Genomic DNA, 24,934 nt, shown 5'->3' with positions numbered 1-24,934 from the left:
TTCTAAGTGTTGCTTCCAAAAGTAGCTGATCCTCAGCCTAAGACATTGCCTGTGTAGCAATTGTTTGAGTTACACTGAACAGTTCAGTAAATTGATGCAACAACCTTAGTGTAGAAACAGCGGCAGTGAAATTGATGTGACTTGTACTAGCAAAGTCATTTTCAGAAGAGGGCAGAAAAATTTTGTGTGTGTCAATGTTCACACTACTTTAACTGTACCCTTAACCAAGCAGAGAAATTAATGTATAATGTCTATAAATTGTAATTAAGTGTGTTCTTTGGGAACTGGCATTTATTTATGGGTATACTGGTATTCTATGCTTGAAGGGAAAGCTCACTGAAGAAAGTGCTTGAGGAGTCAAAAATGACAAGAGGTTGCTTTGGCAACACAAAACCTTGTCTCAAATATGCTTGTTTCAGATATTCCTGGATCGTCTGTCCGTCATCGTCATTCCACTGGCATAGGGACCGAAGACCCTGATCTCATAAACTGGCTGAGAGTTCATGGAGCTGACGAGGCCACGATAAACAAGGTAGCAATGATCCCATTCACTGCCTGGCACAGTTGCAGTACTCTTTTGTGACTCAGTTTAAAAAACACCAAACCTTTCTAATTACTTTAGCACATTTTGAGAGAAGAATTTGTTTTCAGAGAATAGGAAAAAGCCATGAATGTGAAGGCCTTCATAAATATAAAGTACCATCGATTGTTCCTAAACATGATTGTGAATAAAGCAATAAAATATCCTGGTAAATAGACACTCTTGGGTTTTCAGTGTCTTTACACACTGCAGCATTCCTGCTGATGATACTCTGGATAAAGGATACATGTTCACCCTTAGCTAGCTGTGCTACAGTGAAATATCCTGAAGTAGATCAGTCTGCTCTGCAGCAAATTATATAACTTTAAAGGTGTTAAAGAGTTCGGCTAATTTAGGAATACCTGCATGTAGTTATCACTCCTACAGATCAGACTAAAGATTCCTTCAAGTTCAATTACATCAAATTTAGATGCCATTCTTGAAAAGGTACGTCTTAACTGTTTTCATTTCCTCGTGGGTTAAATGTGCTATTACTTACGGTCAAATTTGTGTTCAGTGAAGTCTGTAATTCTGTGATACCAGTGGTAGCAATAAATGCCAGTTGACAAAGGTTTTGAGTAGCTGTAAAAGCATTACATCTTTCAAGTTGTTTCTGGTATGCCGATGCAGAGTATACAGTGCAAAATTTGAGTAGTTTCCCTGTATTTGTAGAAACCATGTTTTTCTGTTACATGTACTGCATTTCAGCCCAATTTTAGATTCCTCCCAAATTTACCCTTCTATTTTTAGGGGCAGATGATTCCAGGAAGATGAGCTTAGGAATTTAAATAATATTTCTAACAAAATGTTCATTTAAATTTCTTTCTGCAGTTCTTGGCTGAAGACTATACCTTAACGGATGTTCTCTGCTATGTTACACGAGATGATCTGAAATGTTTGAGACTGAGGTAATGCTTCAGAGTTAAATGAACTTTGCTTGTAAGAAGAAAAATTGATACTAAGTCTCTATTTATTGCATTGTGTGCAATTCATTTAAAATAACTAACACTTTCCAGTATGTCTTTGTATGCTGATACATTTCTGCCAAACTGCTGATACTGTTTAAATCTTAAAATAAGCTTTTTTCTACTGAAAGAAAAATTTTAAGGTATAGCATTTACCTTACAACTGGAGACACCATTAGAGCCTTGCTTTTATTTAAAAAGTAGAGCTAGAAAAGCTTTCAGTAGTTTATTATCATCATCAAACTTCAGAAACGTTACTCATGGACTGTAAGTAACATGACATTTCACCTAATCATGCCAGGTGTATAGGTCACCAGTTTGCATCATGTTGGAAGTCAAATGTGGGTTATGCAAGTCCTTTGGAACAGAAGTCTGAATTCCAGACAGCAGGCACCTCCAAGTGGAAAGATTGCCCTGTCTTGTGATCAGAAAAGGACTCTGTTCTCTGTTTGAGTAATGCATGTTGGAGTTCACCTTTGATCAACCTTCCCACTGAATATCATTGATCAAAACCAGAGCAAGAAAATCAGAAAGCACCTCAGCTGGAAGGCTTTCAGACTAGAGAGTTTCTTTGTACCTGAGTGTCTTTATGATTTTTCTTTACAGAGGAGGAATGCTGTGCACGCTCTGGAAGGCGATCACTGACTTTCGAGAGAAACACGCCTGACACTGATACTTTTTTCTTTGCTTCTCTGCAGAGATGAAAAGATTTCCTTTCAGCCAGAGCAGGTGTGCTGTCAGAAGGACTGTTGCACTTTAATCCAGTATTTGTTTACCAATGTTAAAAACACTGCAGCTTCCTGACTGCTTTTACTCCTATAATCCATAAGGAATCTGTAAACAACCTGCAATATTATTTTACTTTAAATGTTTTTACATGCAAGTTTTTCAAAAATTTTTAGAAAACTTACACAAAAAAGTTATAAACTCATGAAATATTGTAGTTAAAGTAAGCAGATGTTAATTTCATGACAAGCTGATGTAAGATTTCATGTAACAGTACATCACTGGAACAAAAGCAAAATGTGACAACTTTTCAATTTCTTTGTAATATATATCAATATTATCTGTAGTAGAGCTTCATAATTTCAATCATAATTAGATTTTTTTCTTTTAGTGTGCAAGACCTAAAGGTAATTGTTTTTACCTACTGCCCTACATAGTTTAATATTGTTTATTTTTGGTAATTTAAGTTCTATGGTGCATTTGTTTTAGAGTTGTTTATGTACTACTGAACTGTACCAGTTGTATACACCTGAACCATGGTAATGTTAGCTTGTTCTAAAGCTATCTCTGACATACACAATTGAAAATAAAAATAACCTAAGACTTACTTTTTCCTATATTTTTGGACTTATAAAATAATAAAAATGGTGTAGAACTGGAAAATATTGGAATAAAAAAAAAAAGAAAAAAATCATGCTGAGTAATACTGAGTATCAAGGGGACCTTTCTGATGCATCTTACATTTACTGTGATTTGAGAATGATAACCATAGCATTAAATATTTTCTTGGTTTTTCTATTCAGTCTAATTACAGTACTAACAAGCCAAGACCAAACAAAATTCTTCTCTGGGTGTTGTACTTGACTTGAGAAATGAAAAGTCCTGCCTCCATGCACTGAATAGTCATTGTAAACTGTTGTTTCTTTTTCTGCTTTTGTTTATGCAGATGATTTTTTTTTTCTCATGTGTAATGAAAAAGGGTGGTGGGTGTTCCCTGTCCATCCACTGTCATTGTCACTCCACTATTCTAGCACTGGGTATCAACAGATCCTTCTGGGGCAGCTGCAAAAAATTCCATTGTGGGTAAGACTTGCCAGGACAAGAAGCTAGTTCTTTTCTCATAAGCCTTGGTAACCAGTAAAAGGCTTATGCTCTTAATTTTTCAGGTCTAGCAGGTATTTTCAAAGGAAATTATTTTTTTTTTTTTTAATGTAAACACATTGTCCTAATGTATGTACAGTAACTTTTGCTGGCTACAATGCAACAATTATGTATTAAAAAAATAAGATACAGAACAGTAGATTAAATAATTTTAGTCAGTTTTTTTTACTCTGAAGATGGTTTTATTGATTTTTAGGCACAGATGTATTCAACTCATTCCAAAAACTTCACTGCATTTCACTAGAAACATAGCTACTGTTTAGCAATTTCTACTGCTATTACAGAAGAAAACACTACATTTTTCAAGGTAATTTTAAACTCTAGAAAGACCAGAGGTGGAAGCTGACTTGTAAAACCCAAAACTTAAAAAAGACTTCACCCATTGAGAAGTAACCCTAAGACAATGAACTTCCCTAATTTGATTTTTGTGTGAAGCATGATCCTGTATTAGTCCAGCTTTGAAAACCTCTGTTTCATGCAGTATGACTGAAAGGTAATTGCACTGCTCTGTTTACTTGGAAAGCATGCAGCCTGTTCTCTATGACTCAGGCTGCTCAGAAATGCCAGCTATGTAAGGGAGAAAGAAGCGTGCTTGAGGTTTCCACTGAACATGAGACCTAGCCCGGAACCAGCTGGAATTAACTCCTATAGTTCTTTGCTGCCTTCACCAGACCCAAGGTGGCTTCAGCAGCATTGCTCAGCAATCAGTTCTGTATTCTCCATGGTGAGACTCTGTTGGATCTGATCCATGCCCAGGCTAGGCTCCTCCAGCAGTTCTGGTCTGAATGTGGTTCCTAAGCAGCCCAGCTAATCCATACAGACACTAGATCTGTGCACAAAAGCTTATGCAAGATCCCTACATCAGGCTACTTCATATAGATTGTAGCAGATGTTACTTTTTACATCCTCAGACAAAACATGACATAACACTTTAGGATGATGTTCATCAGGTCAGCCTGGGATTCTTCAGCCTGGCTCCCAGAATATGCTGGTGGGGGATGGACCACAAGTGAGGGCTTGGAGATTACATTGGTGCAGGATGTTGCTGAGGGCAACATTTTGACATAAGGCATACCACTGTCTTTGCACGTGGATAACATCCTTGTCCTTGATGAGTGCTGTTCTAATCCAGGGCTCAAACTGACTGAGAGACACCTTTACACCTCCCTTAAGGGAGCACAGAAGTGAAAACTCAGCCAAGGCAGTGCTGATTTTGCTGTCTTTTGCACTTTTCAGCATAGAGCCCAGCCTATTCTTCTATTACAGACACTCCTGCCCACAAGCCACAGGGTGTGTTTATCACCCAAGCCCCAAACTCCTTGTTTTAGAGCACAAATGGCTCTTGATGCAACAGCAAAATATTAATCTCTCCTTCCCCTAGAAGACCTCGTGCTCTGAACTTAGCAGTTTATGAAATGGGGGTGCTCTGTGTGGTGACTGAAGTTTGCTTGGTCCAAGTACACCAGACCAAGGGAGCTGCCCCTCTCCACCTGCTTGCCTGCACCCACAGCGGCCTCCTATGAGTTCCCCAATTCACCCACCCTCCTTTACCTGTAGTTCTGATGATTGGTGCTACCTACAAGCAGATGAAATATTAAATGATGTTTTGATCCAGACTAGAACACTTTAAAGAGAAACACTCTTACGAGCCTGAAAAGCAGCATAAAGCAAGTTAAGGCAAACTCATAGGAAAGGTAACAGGACCATGACCTTTACAGAAGTGACTGATACAGCTCTTCACAGAGCTTTTTTTTTATTTTGGAAGCAAGGCGTTGCACGCAGCTTTAAATCGACTGTTTAGGAGCACGTGCCGCAGGAACGAGTCTACAGCAGTGCAGCTCTTTCCCACACGATGCGGCGCATCGCCTGGGCTTGTGAGGCGGCCGCCACTCCTCCCACCTACTGTCGAGATGGCGAGCATCCCCAAACCTGTTTTTTCTCTCGGCGCCGGTACCGAACGAGCTGTGCCAATGCGGCGGGAGCTGCTCTGAAGAAAAAACTAATCACACCTGTGTGAACAGCGGCACCTCGGCAGCCCGGACCGCCGCGGGGGCCGGGAGTGCGGGCAACCGCCTCCGCACCACCACCACCGCCGCCGCCGCCGCATAAACGCCTCCAGCCCGTCAGAGGCGGCTGCTCCCGGGCCGCGGGCGCCGGTCCCGCCCTCACCTGCTGCCGGGCAGAGCCGCGGGCGGGGGCGGGGGACGTGGCGCTCACCTGCCCCGGGCCGCGGAGCCGCGGGGCGGAGCAGCCGCGCTCGGCGAGCGGGAGGCGACATGGCGGAGGCCGCGGGCAGGACCGGCCCGCGCCGGCGGCCCGCAGGTGAGCAGGGGCTGCGACCGATCGGGGCGGCGGGAGGGCGGCGCGGATCGGCCCGCGGCTGCGGGGCCCTGCGCTCCCGGGCGGCTGCGGGCGCCGTGCGGAGCGGGAGAGCGGCAGGGCCCGGCGGCGGCCTCGCCCGCAACAGGTGCGGGGGCGCTCCGCGGCCGCCCGGCCGTGCGGGGACTCGCTGCCTTTCCCCGGGCACCGCCGCGGTCCGGCCGGGGACAGCGGGGGGGGGTCGGCCCGGGCGGTGGGCAGAGCCGCGCTGGAGGGGCCGGCGCGCCCGAACCGTGCCCGCCGTAGCAGCGACACCCCTCCCGACCCCGCGCAGGGGCATCGACGGGGCCGCGCCGTCGTTCCCGGGTCGCCGCTGGTCGTTCTGAAGCCTCCGCTCCGAGGGCTCGGAGTGCTGCCGAGCGCCCGCACGGCGGCGGGGCTAACGCGGGGTGCGGAGCCGCCCGGCGAGGAAGGGGTCTGGAGGGGGCGGCCGCCGGACTGCGGGCTTTGACCGGGGCTTGAGGTAGCGCCGAGCTCCCGCAGTAAGGGCGGGTGGACAGCCGCAAGACGCTGCTAACGGGGACAGGGTGAGCCCCGGCGAGGGCGGAGGGACGGCTCGGCAGGGTCAAGGTACCTGGTGGCAGCGCCCCGGTGCTGCCGAGCGAGGCTCGCTGCGGGGTTTGGCTGCGCCTCAAACGCGTGCGAGCGACGGGCTGCTGCAAGCCCTTGTTTTCTACAGGGAAAGAGGGGAGATGTCCTTGCGTCTCCTCTGTGGAGGGATGTACATTGCGAGACTGTTTTAACTCGCTTTTATTTTGGCCCTAAGGGCGAGGAGGGTGCAGGGAGGAGATTTTGGCTTACGCAAGCGGATCGACCGCTGTATCACTGTTGTAGGCGCGGATGCGGTTTGCTTTTGCTGCTTGCTGGACTGTGAAGTCTGAGTCCAACTTTTAGTCCTCTCCTTTTTTCCTTTTTTACCTTCCTCCCCAGTCCCATTCCACTCACCCTTTGCTAGTCCTTCTCTAGCATAAGTTCAAGTTTTTCTCTAAATCAAAGAGTGAGTTTTTATATCAAAACAGCATATGAATAGGCCATATGGCTGTTGGCTGATTGTGTTTTCTCAGTATAATATTTTTTTTTTTTTTAATACAAACTTTATGTAATGCAGACATGCAGTTAGAAGCAAAGACTGTGGGCAGAACTATCCAAGTGCTGTCCTCATTAGAAGTATAGAGCATAGCTCAGAAATCCTTACAAGTTGCTCCCAGGTATCACTCTAAAGTTCAGCTTCAGAAAGGATGTGCATCTGTGTTACTATGTGTTTCGCAGTTTGCAACCACATTGACTTCACTTTCCACAGAAAGAACTGCCTGGTTTTTTGAAGCCATTTCTAACAAACTCTTTTCCAGTTCTCTACCCTATACTGCTGATGTGATTTTTAAAAAAAAAAACTGGATTATCAGTCTTTTTATAATTACCTACCAAAATTAGAAATGAGTCAATAATTGATGTGTATTTTGCATATGTTCTGTCTTAAAATTATTTACGTGCTGAGATTTATTCTGTGTTTGCTTTATAGTTTCATTTCAGGCTGCTTTGTTGAACTTTTACTCATTGGGACGTCTGTAGACTGAAGGATCTGCTTGCATAAGTTCTTGAGTATTTTGAATTTAACTTACTTTGTGCTGTCAAAGTTCATTTGAAACTTCTTTGTGAGTGAAATGTCAGAGATAAACTTCTGTGCTTAACTGTGAAGCTTTTCTGTGAAGTTTGTTGTCTGCTGAGATCCTTTTAGGTCTCTGAGTTATCACAGGGACCGCTTTGCAGGTGTTCACAAACAGGAACGACCTAAAAGCACATCAGGGATCTGCTCTGTGGCTCTTTGGTCCATTCATGAGTGAGCAGATGTGTGTGCCCAGGGACGGCCATGCAGATGGCTTTGGCTGCAGTCTGCTCTGCAGGCGGAACACCTGTGTCTGGATCCGGCTCCTCAGGAAGGTCAACATCCCATCTGTGTGTGGTGAAATTAGCTACTGGTCAAACTATTGCCTCTGTTGAAAAAACAAAGCTCTGTGTGTGTGTTGTGGTGCGTGGCTGGTTTGTTTCTTTCCTTGCCTCCTGTGGTTACACGCATGGAATTTCAGGGCTGATCCTGGGGAAAGCTTCAACTTCACAACAAGGGTTTTGCAGGGGGATGTTGCAAGTGGATCCCTTTATTGGCAGGTGGTCTGCTGCACTTAACTAGCTTTCTTTGGGTAAATGGCTTAATTATCAGGGTGAAGGGTTTTTTTAATTCTGCCATTCATAAATTTATAGATGTCAAAGTGAGTACAGTGCTCAGGGGATATACTAAGTTACACCAGTTAGAATTTTTCTGTCATAGCTACTCGAGCATCTAACAGTGCTAACGAGCTCTTCAGTGATTCCTGAGATGAGAGGAGCCCTCTTGTGGGGAGTTCCACATGGAGAAGCTTCTGAGGCACCTCATTTTATGGCTGCCCATCCATAAACATAGGCATGTCTCTGCCTGTGAGAGTTCCCCATGCGTGCTCTGGGCTGCCTTGGCCAGCTCTGTGCACAGGTAACGATTTGCTTAAGCTCTGGAATAACAGAGAGAACTATGTGTTTGTAACGTTGCAAAGAAGCTTTAATGCTGTGGTTTTGTGTACTGTTGTAGTTAGTTCTTTCTTCTAAGTGAGCTTAGTATTACTCTGCTTTTTACAGCAAAACAAATCTGCCCTTTAAGTCATGTCAGTGAATGGTGGCTTGTGTGGCTTATCCTGGTACTTTCTCCATCTGAGAAGAAATCAAATTTCATTTTACTGTGTTTATTTTTTTCCTGACAAACAGATAAATGATTAGAGAAAACAGAAAAGTGCAGAAAGCATACAGTGTCTGGGAGCTGAAGGCGTGCTCTGGTTCCCATGGCTCTTTCCCAGCGGTTCCGACGTGTTTTGCTGGGGAGGATTTACACGACGGTGTTGTGACACGTGGGTTTTTTCTCTCGGGCCGGCTCAGGCGATTCATGTCCTTTCCAGGGGAGCTGCCTGGTGCAGGGCGCCGCTGGTCACTATGGCCGGAGGAGGGGATGGACCATGCCCGTGCCCAGCCACCGGCACCGGGGGATGTCGCGGTGCTCCAGCACAGGCTGCGGTACCGCCCGAGGGTCACCTCTGCCCCGGCCAGGGCTCCTTGTGCTCCCCGTACCGTAAACAGTGTCAGCGGGAGCTGTTTCCAGGTGTGGGGAGACGGGGACTGCCTCGAGGGTGTGCACTCACAAACGCTGCAGGTGTTGATGCTTGTGTGTGGTGGGCGTGCTCTGATTTCCATCCGTGATTATCTAAACGTTAGCACATTGGGAATCCTTTCTATCTTTTAATACATAAATCGTGGATCTGCAGTTCTTCTATTGCCACCTCCCCTCTGATGAAAAGCTATTCAAACTATGAAATCGTGTCTCAGAGCCTATGATTATATCTTTGGTCCCACATTAACGATTTTTGAGGCAGTACTGAATGCACAGAGACTCAGATTTATCAGTACTTTGTAGAATGAAAATTATACAACTAAATTAAATTTAGGTTAAAATCCTCAACTTCAGAAAGCTGATCAAGTACTGGGTATCTCTTGTTGGTCAAGTAATGTCTGTGCAAGGACTAACAATGTGGAAAAGTTTGAATGAGCCTTTTTCCATGCTTATTGTTTAATGGGAATCAGGCTGTCTTTCTCCACCCACCTACTCCCAGCATTACTAGTGTAAAAAAAAAAAAGAAAGAATGAGGGGGGTGTGTGTGTGAAACAAACATCAAGAACCACAAACTCAAAAACAAAAATCCAACCCTGTCCAAAAAAATCCCCCCCCCAAAAAGTTCAAAACCATAATAACTCTACACACACAGATGCACAAAAGCCCCAAAGCCAAACACTGTCCCTAAAAAACAATAATGAGTTTAAGAAGAATCAGGCCTGTTAAGTGATGGTCAAACAGCTGGCTTATGTGGTACTTCCAGTACAGAAAGAGAAGTTTTACTAATTTAGTTAAAGTAGTATGCATTGCTGTTTTCCTTGGGCTTAATTTTGAAAAGAGATGTACTTGTGTATGTGCTGTCTCAAACTGCAGAAAGTTGTAAATTTACAGTACTCTGAGATGGCTAATATTTTATTTGCATGATTTATTATTACCCCAGATAAACAAATTTAATACTTTAGAGCTGAAAACTATTTGTGGTGTTAAAGGTAATTAAATGATCAGAGAAATAATTGCCTCAATTATGTAAATACTGTATCATCTTGCAACAACATACACATACTTTCTTTTCTGCTTGAAGAAATAAGTCTACATCCACAATACAAGCCGCAGTGTGCTGCTGCTGCTGTTGTGGTGACTCTCTTTGTGTACCTGCCCTTCCTTCAGGGAGGGGATCCCCTCTGTAGGACCTCTCTCAGAGAAATGCAGTGGTCTGCCAGGAACTATGGCAGAAAACGCTCTGTGTATATTATATTCCTTTTTTACCTTACACATGCATGAGAAATGGTGTGTTTGTGAAGCTGCTTCAGGTTTAATTTTGCAGCTCTCCTTTAGTGTTGGTTCTGGAGTCGTACCATAGTTGCTTTCATGAAAACAAGTAGGATTTAGGGACAAAGCTTGAAAATATGTATTCTAGGAGATCTGTCAGAGTTCAGGGGAAACAACTGTAAGGTGTCTGCTCAGATGACATGCAGGACTAGGCTGCCTTGTTGTTCATATAAACGCAGTTAGAAACCCTGACTCTTGTTGACAGTGAGATTCTTCAGAGAGGTGATGGAATGGTTTGTGCTCCAGAAGGAGAGTTGCTGTGAGACTAGTATGGGGAGAAATAAAGTACTGACGTCTCCAAATATATCCTTGTCTCTTTATCTGAAACTCTGTTCTCCCTTATCCAAAAGTCCAGACATCTTGGTCATCCTCTAAGAAACATGTTGGGAATGAAGATGTCAGGAAAGCACTGGTAATTAACACTGGTAATTAATACAGTTCACAGGATTCCATCCATCAGATAGTAATGCCAGTAATACAACAATGGAAAAAATTTTAATTTGGTCTTGGCATAGTTCCTTTTCTTTCATGTCCCTGTTTCTGTGAAAAAAAGCTTGGAGCCTTGTCTTTGAAGTATTAATTTCTACTTAAAACTTAGTATGTACAAAAGTGCTCTTAATTTTGAGTGCTATACAAATGCTTGGTTCTCTTGACATGTATTAAACCCAGGCATTCTAAAAAAAGAAGAGAAGCAGTGACAGCATTGCCCTGGCTATTAGTTGTAGGGTAATTAGAATTCATAACTTCTGTCTTCTACCAAATTCCTGTTTGCTACTGTCCTGTGAACTCCCAATTCCTTGCTGCCTTTCATTATTTAACTGACCTTTGGTTGAAGTTACATGATATGTTCTACTATAGGGCCTGATCCAACATCATTCTGTTATATATAAATAAAGAGTGTTGACTAAGAATGATCATTTATGTTTTTGATTCATCATGGTGCCTTGTGTAATGCTTATAATTAGTCATACTATGCAAATCAATTTAATTAAAATATGTGACAGACTTGTTAATGTAAGTCTTGTATTTGATTGTTTTATTGGTGTGTATGGGTGGAAAGTGTTTGTGAACAATGAGACTCTTGATTAAGTTCTTGATGAGCTCCTCATGTTCCTGTGCCTTTTTGTGCTGATGAATGAGTTTGAAACAGGGTAGGGCTTCTAGCCCTCTCCTAAATTTGTCCTATGCATGGAAATGCACACAGGTTTAGATTTCTTTGACAGAAGGGGGAACAGTTAACACTTACCTTCTGCCTAGTCACTTCTGAGGAGCTCTTAACAGCCCCTGGTCCAGTGTGTGGCGCCGTGCATGTCAGCAGAGCAGCAAACTGGGATGAAGGCTTCCCTTCTTATTCTCTAGCATTTTATACTCTTACTGATTAATTCAAGAGGCATTTTTTCCTTCCAAGAAGAGGAAAAGAAGAAATCAATTATTATATCAGATGTTTATATACTGAAGTTGTTTAAAAATAATTCAGTAAAATTAAATTTTATTTACTGCAGTAAAAATAATTGGCTGGTCCTTTATTATCTTGTATATAAAAGTGAGGCCTTAGAGATATCTTTGAAGAGAAACTTAGAAACCTCCATAAAGACAAGGTTATTATGTGTCCTTTTTGTAAAACAAGAGGTGGAAGGAAGAGAAAATAGAGAGCAGCAGTGGAAAAAATTGGGTGTTTGAGACAGTGGTTGACTTAATGGAAGAAAGTGTTTTTTCTGATACAGTGGCTATTTTGGCTATTTCCAAGTTAACTGTAAAAAATCCCAAAATGAGGTGTGGGGATGAATCCTGCCTTTCTTTTTAAGGCTAGTTTGTTTTGTCCAAGATTTAAATGCCATAGAAAAAGGAGGTTTCCAGTCCTTTAAGGCTGGATAAATAGCTGTTTTCTCATATGAGTAGGAAAAAAAAAGGCCCTACTTTCTCCATCTTTTAGGCATGACTTCCTGATTTAAAACCTAGTGAAGTAGAAAGTAAACAGACATATGATTCCTGAAGAAAACTAGGAATAGATTGAGTTTGGAGTTTAGTTAGTGTATGTATATTCCAGCATTGTCCTGTGAGGCATGGGGAGTTGATCTTTATGGATCCTTTCAAATTTGAGATTTTGTATGATCTAGCACTACCTATAATATGTATTTTTAAATGAGTTCTTAGAAAAAGCTTTTGACAGAGATGATTAATATTGAAAATATGAAAATCTATACAAAATATGAATTGTGTATTTTGATGATTAGATATGTTAAAATTTTTTGTTGTAATGTTTTTGCAGAACAGGATGGGAGATTTTAACTGAATTTTCCTGATCTTTTTTTCCCCCAAGAAAGAAACATTTGGAACCTAGTTCCCAATGGAACCCTATTGTTTCACACAGGGAAAACATGATTGTGAAAGCAAAATTCTATATCCTTTCTTGTCATAAAAATATGAGAGATATATTTACCTTGCCCTGAACCTCTTCAGTGGTAAGAAAATCAGAAATAACAATGAAATAGTGGCAGTCTGTAAAGGAATGTATGCTAAAATAATATATTTACTTGATCTATTTCTTGATACAAAATACATGCAAGTTGAGGGGAAGCTTTCACAAGGTAGTGGCTGTGGAATGTAAAGTTATGTGCAATTCATTATACTCTAAATCACAGTAATGAGCTTCATGGACAGTTTGGATAGTTTACAGGGAATGAAAAAATCCTGTTGATGAAAGAAGATAGCAAATCTAGAGTTCAGCCATGGTGACTGGTTTCCACTTCCTTTCATTTCATAGGTAAATATATCAAGTCTTAATACCTGATGGTAAAGCAGAAACATCTCTCAGCGTGTTGTCATAAATATTTACATTTCCCATATAATGATATAAGTGTCCTAATAGTCCTTGTTAAACTGCTGTTAAAGACTGCTGCACATCAGATGATATTTTGTGCAGGTAATTATACCTATAGAATCCAGTGGGTGAAAGTGGGTGTGTTTAAGTGTCATGGTTTGACTGATAATCAGCTTGCAGGTGTTGTAAAAAGGAAAACCCATAAATGACCTAGTGCCCTAAAGATACACAGTTGCCCTCACTCTCTCTCTCTCTCTCTCTCTCTCTCGAGTTTTACTCCATCAGTTAGAGAGCTCAGCTGTGATTGTTTTAATGGCAAAAACATGGATGACTAATGGTTAGAGGGGGAAAAAATATCATTAGGGATTATTTAAGGAAATTGGTTTTTTGTCTTTTTTTTTTTTTTTTTTTAGTGTTTAACAGCCTTGTTCCTAAAAAAAATTATCCACCCCTTTGTTCCCTCAGGGGAATGTTGCTTTCATCCCAGTTTTCATATAGAAGCTCCCATGCAGATGAGGCTGAAATAAGCAAAGCTTTCCTGCTAGGAATACCTCAGGAACTTCTTTTTCTACCTTAAACCACTGGATTGAGGAAGGGGGAGCTGTCAGTACAGTCTCTTATGAAGTGCTGGTACCTTTAATGTATGTTTAATAGTATTTTTAGGAATGTTTTTCAGAAAAAAAAAATTGCCCAAGTGCCCAAAGTTATGGGAGGTTTTTATTATAATAGGTGTCTCTTATATGTAGTAGGTTGCATTTTATTAGGCATTTGGAAACTTGTTGTGAGCTGGCATAGTTGTTAACCACAGGGACCGTGAAATAAAATCTTGCTGTGTAAGCTGAATGTGCTGTTGATACTTTTCCTCTGTCACCTCTGCATTAGTAAGTCAACAGGAAGAAAAATGTACCAACACCTCAGTTGCCTGTGTGTCATTGCTCAAATCCATCTGCACCAGCCCCTGAAGCATCAAACTTGGTTATTACTACGTTTTGTATGGAGGGCAAGTCACTCTTATGGGTGTGGGGGATCCTGCAAGGACCACGGAAGTAATTCTCAGTCCTGTAGCTGTTCTGCATGACTCCTTCAATAATAGGGAAATGGACATGCTGAAACAGTAAACAAACCTGTGAGGTGAGAAGCTGCTGCAGTCAGGTGTATTTTTGTGTGCTATATACTTCTTACATGTTTTGAAATGCCTATTTAAGGACTTTCTAATCAAAGGTGATTAAACATAATTTTTAAAAGGTAGAAATCCTTACTTAGTGACTTAAAGCAGTGAAACAGGGTGGAGCAATATTTAATGAAGCTGCCATATAAATATTGTTTTCTATTACCTTTTTCTGTTGGCAAGTCTTGGCACGTGTGAAAAATTGTGATGGTTCTAACCACTGTCCGCTTTCTGTGATGATGTGTGTTCTGTTATGTAGCGTTTGTGGGAGGTGTTAGGTGGATGGGATTTGAGGAATGAAGCTGCTTCTCTTTATGGAATAAAGTAGTGGTGCCTGTATAAACGCCAGAAGGCAAATTGCTGAGGCAAAGAGCAGCTTGTCTTGGAGCTTCTTTCCTTACTCTTTTGTCCACGCCCTGTAGTATAAAGCGTCTCTAACTGCAGACAAATGTCACCATGTGCAGCTTCCGTGTACGCCCAGAGTCCAAGGTGTAGCCAAGAGGCAGGACATAGACAGGAGGAAATCCATACTAGAGGTGGGCTCTGGGCTTGGTCCTGCAAAATGCTTCTGTTTTGGTTGGGTGTTTTGTGGCTGTGCTGGAGGGGGAAGAACGGTACAGCTGAGCCTTCAGGTGGTGCTGTGTTCTTCTCCATCCGCTGTGATCCTGGCTCGTGAGCCTGAGATGTGCAAGGACAGAGCTATCCTGCCAGCTGAGCATGATCCAGGCATCCTCTGTAAAGAGCATCCCAGGCCACTGTGGCAGTCAGCATAGTTCATGTCATAAATTCTGACACTTCTTTGGTTTTGTTACCTGTGTCGTTGAGGCGATCACATACATCTGTGTAACTTGCAGTTTTCAATGAGCCACCTACAGACTTGTCAGCTAATGTCTGTGCCATCTTGTGGTGGCTGATCAGGTTACATCAAGATTCCCTTAAAAAAAACAAACAAAAAACCAACCAAAACAAAACAGCCCTGAAGTGAGGAAAAATAATGTCCTTTTAAAATTATAGAGTGATTCTAGCTGTCAGTTTTTCTTCAGTAGCATTTTGAAATAGTGAGCACGCACTGAATTGAGGTGGAAGTGGATGAAGTTAAAGATGTCTCTCAGGTGAAATATCCGGCATATTGCATAGTGGCATTTGCAGCTGCGGAGGATTAAACATTCAGATTGCAAAACTTGTGAGCAAGCATTGTGTTGTAAATGGCTTAAGAAAATCCAGAATGCCAGCATATGAGGGAAATCAATTAACTAAAACTACCTGGGCTGTTTGGACTTTGCTCATTTTGAAAAGTGTATGGTAATGGTTGGTGCTGTAAAAACTAATGGTGTGGTACAGAATTTTCAGAATTTTGTTGGCCCATGATTTCCACAGAAGCTAGAAATTCTCATTTTTGCGTTTTCACCTGTGGAAAAGAATGTTCCAACACCTGCCTGTAATTGAGGGTGTATGCATTCCTAATGCAAAAGGTATGTACTGCATAGGAAGGTGATTAAGGGGGTGGGGGGGCGGTGGCACACACGACACCCAGCACATGCAAATACAGAAGAGGACTCATTGTTTTAGGGTTAGGCTGAAATTTTTAAACATGAATAAGCAGAACAGCTGAGCAAAAAGCAGGTTCATGCTTGGCGCCTTCCAGGCTTCTTTTCACTCTGTGCTCATCTGCTTGTGCAACCGCAGCTCCATTCTCCCGCTGCCTGGGGAGGAGGAAGGAGCAGCCCCTGCTGCCGGGGAGCTTCCAGCTCTCCACAAGCGTGCAGGAGACAGCGTTCCCAAGGCCGGCTCGCTGCAGCTGAGGAGACAGCACTCATAGACCCTCCTTTGATTAGGATGTGTCCGTGTTGTCAGGGCAACTGTTAACAGCGGCGTATCATATTTTCTCCTCTTGTACTGCGTGCTGAATATTTTAGTGTGCTGTAGCTGGAAGAAGGTGCTGCTGCAAGGAACCTGGAGCTGTGGGCTGGGATCTGATTGAACAGGTTAAGACAGCAAAGAGCATCATCCAAACCCATGTGCCTTTGACTGGGGCTTTTCTTCAAGGAGGGGAACGACTGCAAGCCTTTCCTGCCGACTAGATGTTGGTATTTGTCAGCTGTTTGCATACTGCTTATCCATAGGGGATCTGTTACAAGTGCTCAAATGAACAGACAGCGTTGCAGCTAGTGGCTAATCGGGGGCTGGAGTTTCTTACTTTTTTTTAATAAGCAAGAGGCAACAGCAGCATGCTTGGTTCAACTACTGCCCTCCGACAAGAGAGACTGAAGAAAAGTGCCAGGCCAAATCCCCCAGGTTTATTCACCATTAATGAAGAGGATGAGCAGCAAAAAAATGGGAATTCCACAAGACTGAAAGGTATGTTGCTGTTCTGCAGTGCAATCAGGGCTGCCTGTGGGATATGCTGCACAGCAGGCACAGCAGTGTTTTATTAGCTCCTCCGTGTGCTACAGAGAGTCTGTAAGTGACTGGTGCAGTTTGGCACTCACAAATGTGCTGTGCATGATAGGTGTGTTTAAATCCCTTGGCTTGTTATGCAATCGGCTGCTTTGGCTATGAAGAAAAAAATACTTGTTAGTTTTTAATCACATTTCTTCTGGTAGGGATAATGGTCCTGCATCTGAAACATATGAGTGAGCTTCTGTGTGTTTACTTTGACTTCTGTTTACAGTCTGGGTAAATAACTGTTAAAAACAAGGGTAGGCTTGGAGAGTACAGAATGCAGTGCCTGCCTGCTACAGAAGACAGCTTTGCCAAAGACAATATGAAACTGTCTATACTTCCACTCATGTGCAGGAGGGGCAGTGTGCCTTTGGCAGAGTATAAAAAACCACACATGGTTCTAATATGCTGACTTTTTGTGTGACAACAAAACAGACAGAAAACACAAACCCAACTAATTTTTAAAGAAAAAATATTTATGGTGCTTAGGGTAGTAAGCAGTGATGGCAGAGGGATGCTGATGGCCATTGATTTATAGCAGGACTGTCAAGCCTGTGTAGCCACTGTCTGCCTTATTTAATTTAATTCCTATTTCCTACATGGAGCCTACTATTTAAACTCTCTTAGTCTGGCAGGGATTCTACTACTTACAATTGTGAAATTGTGACTGCTTTTTTTTTTTTTTTTTTTCTCCTTCGAGTGGTTCTGTGTGTATGTGCACTCCTTCTGGGGGGGTGGAGGGAAGGGGTGGATTGCACCAGTTTTTGTTTACAAAACAAATGTTAGTTTGGAGCCTCAAGACACTGTTTTAAATTTCAGTTATTACCATTCTACCATGTAACAGGAGAGCCTAGAAAGCATTTAAATAGCAAATTTATAGTATGTGTATTTATTAGATCTGAATAATTTACAGCTAACTGATTATTTTATTTTTCTGAAGGAAAAAGATAGCTAGCTTGGTAGCTTTTACAAACAAATTCAGAACTCAGGTCTTGTTTTTGGGGTTTTTTGAGTTCGCAGCTTGTACTTTTTTTTTTCTCAGAATAGTAATAAACTTAGCTGGTTAGAGCTTCATGATAAAATATATATTGCTAGTCATTGTTAATATGCCTGTCATGTTAGGGTCTTGCGTATGCAGTTACCTGCTCTTCTGTGTATTTGAAACTGCCCATATAAAATGGAGATCCAAACTCTAGCGTGAGGTTATTGAGTTCTTAATGTTTTAAGAAGCATATTACTTTCCTTTATCATGCCCTGGATGGTTTCCAGAGTCAACAGTCCATAAAGCTAAAAATCAATAATTTGCCTGGTTTGTTCAATGGCACTGCTAGTTTCCCAACAGTTTGTTGACTTAGCTACTCTTTTCTACTTGCAGGAGCTACACATATGTGCTTATCCTTTGTCTCTCTTGTTTTAACTGAGATTTGATTTTTGATTATTCCTGTATTTTCTCTTGTTGCTGTGAAATGTAAGCAGATGCATGTGAACAGTAGAACAGATAGCAAGCAAACAAGTTCATGCAGTTTTAAGAAGATAAAAAATTTGTCAGCTTACCTTGACTGCTCCTGGTGAGAAATAATATAGGAAATGGTACAATATATTCTGGAAGGATATTAATTTGCTTTTCATTTTACTAAATATTTAAAATAGCTCATAGTGTCTCTAGAACACCATTAGCACAGTGATACCTATGGGTAAATACCTATGTCTGTACATTTGAATGTTATCAGTCATTAGGTGGGTTAGGCTGGAAGGCCTGGTAATTAAGAATGCATGTACTCAGGGTGCTGTTCTTCTCACCTGGTACCAAGAAAGGTCACTCCAGTGCAGCTCTGACTGGGTGATGGACCCACATGGGGCTTTTGTCAATCTTCAGCATCTGTTTTCTCTTGCTTCTTTACAGGGTTTGCCTTTCTTAGTTCTTTACCTGTTGTTTTTGCTCAGCAAGCACCTGCAGCTAATGAGATGTTTATTAATGTTTTTTTTCTCTCTAGCACATTCTAAGTCAGGGTCATCTTTGTGGGAGATGGGCTAAATGTTGTCTTCATCTGCAGTTTCTGTTATCATGCTAGACCTGTCTGTACAGCAGTTTAAAACCCAAGAGGCCTTTAATGGCTCTGATACTCCAAAGAAGTTCCTTTCTCCATTAAAAGTATTTCTATATCATCACAAGATTTAAAATAATCAATATTTTCATAGTTCAGGTCTTCTCAGACTACTAAGGCTTGATTAGACTTTTTATGAGAGTTGTTTTATCATCTTGGAAACAAATATTTATGTGGATCTTAAAGTGGCTGGCCTTTGTGAGGTTTTCTGTAAATTGATTTTAGTACTGGCCATTCCTTTGCTTGTCTGGCTGTCTGCATTGTAATTGGAGGAGTCTGGTAGGCAAAATGAGTTTGTTTCTCCAGTGAAAATAAATAATGACAATGTTGGAGATATTAAAAGCATGCAGGGACCTTTATAGCCATGTACTCCTGATGTTTCCTTTGCTTTGATGTGAACTGTATTTACTGCTTTTTCAACAAATATTTTAACTTCCTTTCCTCCTCTTGGCTTTGGGACAAGGCCTGCATATTTGTTATATATCTGTATGGCACCCACTCTTTCAGGGCCTTGAGATCCGGTTGTGTAGTAGAAGAGTGCAAATAAAAATTACTTTGAATATCCTTTTTTACCTTTATGAACAGTATTTATTCTCCTTTCCTGTTATAACATACAGGAATTTTGCTACATAGTGCACTCTTCAAATACAATTTCTATGGGTTTACAGAAGCTTATTCTGCACTTGATTTGGTTTTTGTTTAGTTACCAGCTTTCCTGTAGTTCTGCAGCTATATTCACGAAGAAACCAGGCAAAACAGGAAGAGAACCACACACTTAACAGCCTCAATGTTTCCTTAAAGCTTGTGTAGTTAAACAGATATTGTTTCTGTGACTGAAGAGAATGTGTGTGTATGTGGTTCTGTACATAAATCACAAATATATGACTTTGAGTAGATTAGTGTTTAATTAGGTATCCATCCCATGTGTGTGAATTTCAGCTTCAGCCATTCCTTGAATTCAGGCACAAGCAATTCAATCTGCCTTAGAGGATTTCCCTCCTCTGCTCTGTTAATTTTGTGCTCCTTGGATGTAGACTTAAAACTTTGCTTAATTTTATGAAATTTAAAGTGATGCTTCCTCTCCTTTCTCTTAGGAGAAGGACCTTCTCAACTGTTGATAATGTGTTTCCAAAACTATCACTTGACAAGTCTGGAAAAGCAATGCTCATGTTTCTGGGTTATGGATTTGAGTACTTAATAACTGAAATAATTACAACATTGGTGACAAATTAATGAAAAGTCTCAATTTAGCAATGGAATCCTTCACCATCCTCTTTATTTAAAACTCATCAAAACACCTCTAATCTGCTGAGCGAGTAGTGCTAATACAAAGCTAGACATACCTGCCTTAGCTTTCTGAACAGTAGCACTGATTCTTTGTCATCTTGAAAACAAGAAAAAGGCTTTTTTCAGTCCTCTGGTGAATGACAGTGATCACCAGCAGATTTTGCAACTGTTCTGGTAATGTTTGTGCATAGTGCTCATTTCAGATGAAAGATTTGTTCTTCCAGAGACATGGAGGAGATTTCTTATATCATGACTGGGTGCTTAGTTGCCATGTTCTGCATGTGTTAGTGAAACACCTATTTCTTTTTAGACTCAGATTGTCCAACTTTAAGTTCAGTTGTTGTCTGTTACTGTGTGTCTACACCCAAAGCAAACTTAAAATGCCTGAAAGAAAAGGGAACTTAGCATCTTCAAGGGCATTAAACTGATAGTCCTGGAAACTGAAACTGTATACTTACAAAACAGGTATTGCATGGGGTGTGGAAGTGTAATTTTATCCCACGCTGCAGAGTCTGTGCCTCAGGCAGGATCCAGAATGGCAGCAGAGTCTCTGGCTTTCACCACACTTTAAACCAGCAAAACTGCCTGGGATGGTGGCTCTCAGTGGTCCTCTTGATGCTGGTCAGGAGGCTGACCTCCGGTTTGTTTGGGGCAAAACAGTGAGCAATTGTTAAAGGCTGATGAACTGGCTTACCAAAATCAAGTTCTGGAGGTTTTTCTCACAATATGTAGCCCTATCTTGCCCATCTGCGTTTGAGGCAAAGTGAGTGGAAAGAGTGGATGGAAGGAGGGAAAGGAACCAATTCTCATTTGGATGGTGGTTGTGTAAAGGGGCAGGGCTGAAAACCCAGACAGTGTGGCCTGGTGTCCTGCACCTTCAGTGAGTTCTGCTGATGTCTGTGCACCTTCTTTCTGCTAGCCAAGGCTGGGAGAAGAGGGGTCCAAAAGTATCTGTGATTCCTCTGGACATTTATTTATAGAATCACAGAAAAAGGTGAGTTGGAAGGGATCCACAAGGATCATGGGGTCCAACTCCTGGCCCATCACAGGACCATCCCTGAGAATCACACCATGTGCCCAAGAGTATTGTCCAAACATTTCTCCAACTCCGTCAGGATTGGTTCTGTGACCGCTTCCCTGGGGAGCCTGTTCCAGTGCCCAGCCATCATCTGGGTGAAGAACCTTTTTCTGATTCTAACCTAAACCTCCCCTGACACAACTTCAGGCCATTCCCTCAGGTCCTGTAACTGGTCAGCATAGAAATCAGTGTCTGCCCTTCCTCTTCCCCCCACAAGGCAGTTGTAGATGGCAATGAGGTCTTTTAAAATGCCTCTCAAGGTGTCTGGGAGGTACATTCTTTAAAAAGCCCTACATTGATTGTTTGCAGTGTAGCTCTTGGGTGTACAAAAGGAACTTGTGTTTTTTTTCAGGAAACTGCTGCCTCTGTTTGTAGGGAGTCCCCATTCATTGCTGTAGGTGCCAGGTAGCAGGAAGCATCCTATTTTTAACCATGACAAAGAGATCCTAACATGAAGAAATTTATAAGCAATAAAGAGACTATGCTGGAAGTTTGAGGAATAGCAGAGAATGTGTCTACCAGTAGAGCAAATCTGATGTGTTCAGTCCCTCTGGCTTTCAGAGTGAAAGTCTAATGTCTGAGGACTTTGCTTGTGTTGTAACACAGCCTGCTCACTGAAGTGTGTGCTGGGATTACTGACAATGTTTATCTGTGCTGGGTGAGAATCATCTTACACTTCTAGCTCAGGCCCATGAGAAGAGGCTTCCACTGCTGATTCTGGAGGATTTTGTTCAGTTCTTTTGGTGACTAGTTTTTTGGGGGGAAGCAGTCTATGGTCTATTCACGTGCTCAGGGAGTGTACTTGACATTGAGTGCATTGACGGCAAAAGTAAAAAAAAGTATGATGCTGATAGTTTTGAAAGTTTTAAGTTATTTGTTAAGGTGCATTCAGTTGAACTTGGCATGTGAACTAAGATAATCCCTTTTAAGGAAAGACTGAATTTTGCAAAATAGCTTTTGTTAAGTAAATGGGGTTATTTCAACCAAGGTCTAAATGATAACAGGGTCTTCAGCAGAACTGTCCTGGTGAGAACAGGATGCAACATTTGACTACTGTACTTGTTGAAGTTGCAAAAAGATTGGTGTTCAGTTTATTTGAGATAATTCTCAAGAAAGCTTTTGTATCAGAAACACCACTCATGAAAGATTGACAGCAAGCAATGAAGTTTTTCCCTATTCACTATTACCTCTGTAAAAGTCATGACTTTAAAAACCTGGAATTTGGTATATGATTCTGTGTGGAAAATAAGTGTAAAGGGAATGTAGGTTCATGGCCATTTCTCTTGGGGAAAAAGAGAAACCTGGAAAGTGATAGATCTGTCCAAGAATCCTGGAATTCTCTGAGGTCTTGTTGCATTCTTTATTCCCTGAAAATATGCCAATAATACTATTTTGAGGACTTCATGCAGTAACACAACTTTGGAATGAGTTGACAGCAAGAAGAAATGGATTTCTGTGTCCTATTGTACTGCATGACACACACCTAGGTAGTACCATGTTTTTATTTTGCTGTGAAAAATTGAGGCAATAGCTAAGCTCATGTTTTCAAAAGAAATATGTTGCACTTCTATCACCTGATGTTTTTGTGACTGTGGTTCTGTCAAGAGTCTTGGTGCTCTTGCTGCTGTTTGCAAAGCTTGCTCAGAAACTGCTGTATCTGTTCACTCCTTCTAAGCTGGCTTTGTACCCAGGTACGTAGCAGTCTGAATTTATTTTTAAGAGAAAAGCTTTTGCTTGTCATGTTGAACTCCAGAGAAATTAATGAGCGCTGGCCTAGAGCATTGCTTGTGGCCATGAGTGGTGATGGAGCTCTATGTATTACCAGGATCAGCTGATTCAGTGGGAGTACATAATTTTTCTTCCTACACAAGCTCACATGTGTGTGTTCTTTGCTTTCTTATCTACCTACAGAATAATTTTTGTGCCTTTTTAATTTTTTCTGGCTTCTTTAAATTCAATCTGTGCTTTACAATTAGAGACCTTGTATTTCTGTTATTTGAGAATTAAGAGTTCTGAATGACAGCATCTCAAAAGAGTCTCGTGGTATTATCAGAGGTCTCTTCAGAAGTGGTTTGTGGGTGTGGGATTTTTTGTTTGTTTGCTGAGACATGCTATGGTATTATTTAATCTAGTCTACCCAACCTCAGACCACAACAGTAATATTCCAGAAAAATGCCACAATGATTGATGCAATTTGGTCTGTTTTAATGAACTGCCTTCAGTCACTGAAGGTGCATCTCACAGTGCACTGTTTTTGCAGCCAAGCACTGCTTGAAACTCAGGAGTTTTAGATGCATTGAGTTGAAGCATGGTTTGAGTGGACACTGATGTCTATGGGTCAGATTTGTATAATGAATGTAAGAGACACTAAGAGCCAATGTTTAATAAACAAATAAAAATGCAGATGAAATATCAGAAATAAAATCAGGGAGTATTCTAAAACTTGGATTTTGAAAACTTGCTGCTTGAAGTAAATTATTTTTCTTTTTCAGCAGAGTGGAATCACATTTACTAAATTCTGCATAAAATTCATATTGATTTCTGGGTTTAACCATGAAACCTGTAACTGAATTGTCCCAAGCCCCATCTTAGTGTATAGATGTAGCCTTAACTGCTTAGTCAAGTTCAAGGGAGGAATGACTAGGGGTAACATGCAGATGGTATAAATTTTCTTTTTATGCTGGCAGTTTCAGAGGGGAGCCACTTGCATGCTAGCTTCACTTTCTCCTTTAAATGATTAACTTGCTGATAATGGCTAGAGTAAACGGAGTTCCAGAAGGCAGGTCACTGCAGCTTAACCTGGATGCAGGTTTCTCCAGAAAGCAGAGTTGTGTCCCTGTTGTAGTGGAGGAGACAAGGGGTTTGGAGCAGGCTATACCAGTGGAAAACTGAACTGCTTTGTCAGTACTGGCACAGACCTGTAGCTGTACTCTGTGTTTTGCTGCTGGGGAACTCTGAGTTGTTTTGAAGTAGATGAATACCTTCTGTAGCACCAATGGGATGGTGGTACAAGATTGCCATTTATTGTCTGTTGAAATTTTTGTTCCCTTTTATTTTGGAAAAATAATTTTCCATCCAGTTGTTTCAGATCTGTTGAAGCCTAATTTTGCTCTTCAGCTCTCTGGAGGAAACATAGTTTTTCTCATGGATTGGCCATATTTCTGCACATTTTTATGCAGTTAGTCTGTGCAGTTGTCAACAAGAAGAAACTGGGTTTGGAATTAAGAGATGGAACAAATCAAGCATAGGTATCTGCTGAGCTGTAAAATGTGGCAAGTAGCAGAGATTCCAAATTACAGAGGTCTTCCAGTTGATGCCTATCACACAGGAATGAAAATTCAGTTAGATAAAGCACCCCTCCTTTTTTGGAACTAATGTCTGTAGAGATGGCTTCAGGGAAAGCAGGAGTTTCCTGGTAAAAGTCACATTTGTGGTTTTGCAACTGATCTCTAATCACAGCAAGTGGTCTTCAATAGTGCATGTTAGAGGCCAGATCTACAATCAACTTAATTCCTAGGCAAACAGACTCTCTGCCTCCTGTTCTGAGAGTTATCCAAAACCCTCAAGAAGCCAGGAGAAGTGGTTAAGGTACTGGGGCTCCCAGAAGGGACTCAGTGTACTTAGAGTTTGTAGTTTGGTTGCTGGCCACTTGCTCATGAGTCTTTTTCTTTTGTTTCACATCACTGCAGTCTGAGCCTCCAGTAAT

The 24,934-nt window shown here is 41.6% G+C and overlaps 2 protein-coding genes across 5 annotated transcripts in view; both read left to right on the top strand.

Annotated features, from left to right (window-relative positions):
- The window catches only part of MAP3K5 (mitogen-activated protein kinase kinase kinase 5), a 98,329-nt gene extending 95,451 nt beyond the window's left edge, over nucleotides 1–2,878 (top strand). Inside the window, exons 28-30 of the mRNA XM_059841792.1 lie at nucleotides 420–532; nucleotides 1,412–1,488; nucleotides 2,152–2,878. Coding sequence (XP_059697775.1) covers nucleotides 420–532; nucleotides 1,412–1,488; nucleotides 2,152–2,212 — 251 coding nt within the window. The 3' untranslated portion in view covers nucleotides 2,213–2,878. The remainder of the gene's footprint in view (nucleotides 1–419; nucleotides 533–1,411; nucleotides 1,489–2,151) is intronic.
- A 2,732-nt stretch (nucleotides 2,879–5,610) lies between these two features.
- Nucleotides 5,611–24,934, top strand: part of MAP7 (microtubule associated protein 7) — a 110,216-nt gene continuing 90,892 nt past the window's right edge. The window contains exon 1 of one of the 4 annotated variants that reach the window (XM_059841794.1): nucleotides 5,611–5,754. In XM_059841794.1, the coding sequence (XP_059697777.1) occupies nucleotides 5,709–5,754 (46 nt within the window). In that variant the 5' untranslated portion in view covers nucleotides 5,611–5,708. Of the gene's footprint in view, nucleotides 5,755–16,467; nucleotides 16,675–24,934 lie in introns of those variants that run through there. The other 3 variants (XM_059841797.1, XM_059841795.1, XM_059841793.1) reach the window with 3 other exon arrangements.

The sequence above is a fragment of the Haemorhous mexicanus genome, chromosome 3 (assembly GCF_027477595.1).
Source record: "Haemorhous mexicanus isolate bHaeMex1 chromosome 3, bHaeMex1.pri, whole genome shotgun sequence".
In the NCBI taxonomy this organism is placed as follows: Eukaryota; Metazoa; Chordata; class Aves; order Passeriformes; family Fringillidae; genus Haemorhous; species Haemorhous mexicanus.
Note: the sequence above shows the minus strand (reverse complement) of the source record. Positions and strands in the feature narration are given on the sequence as shown.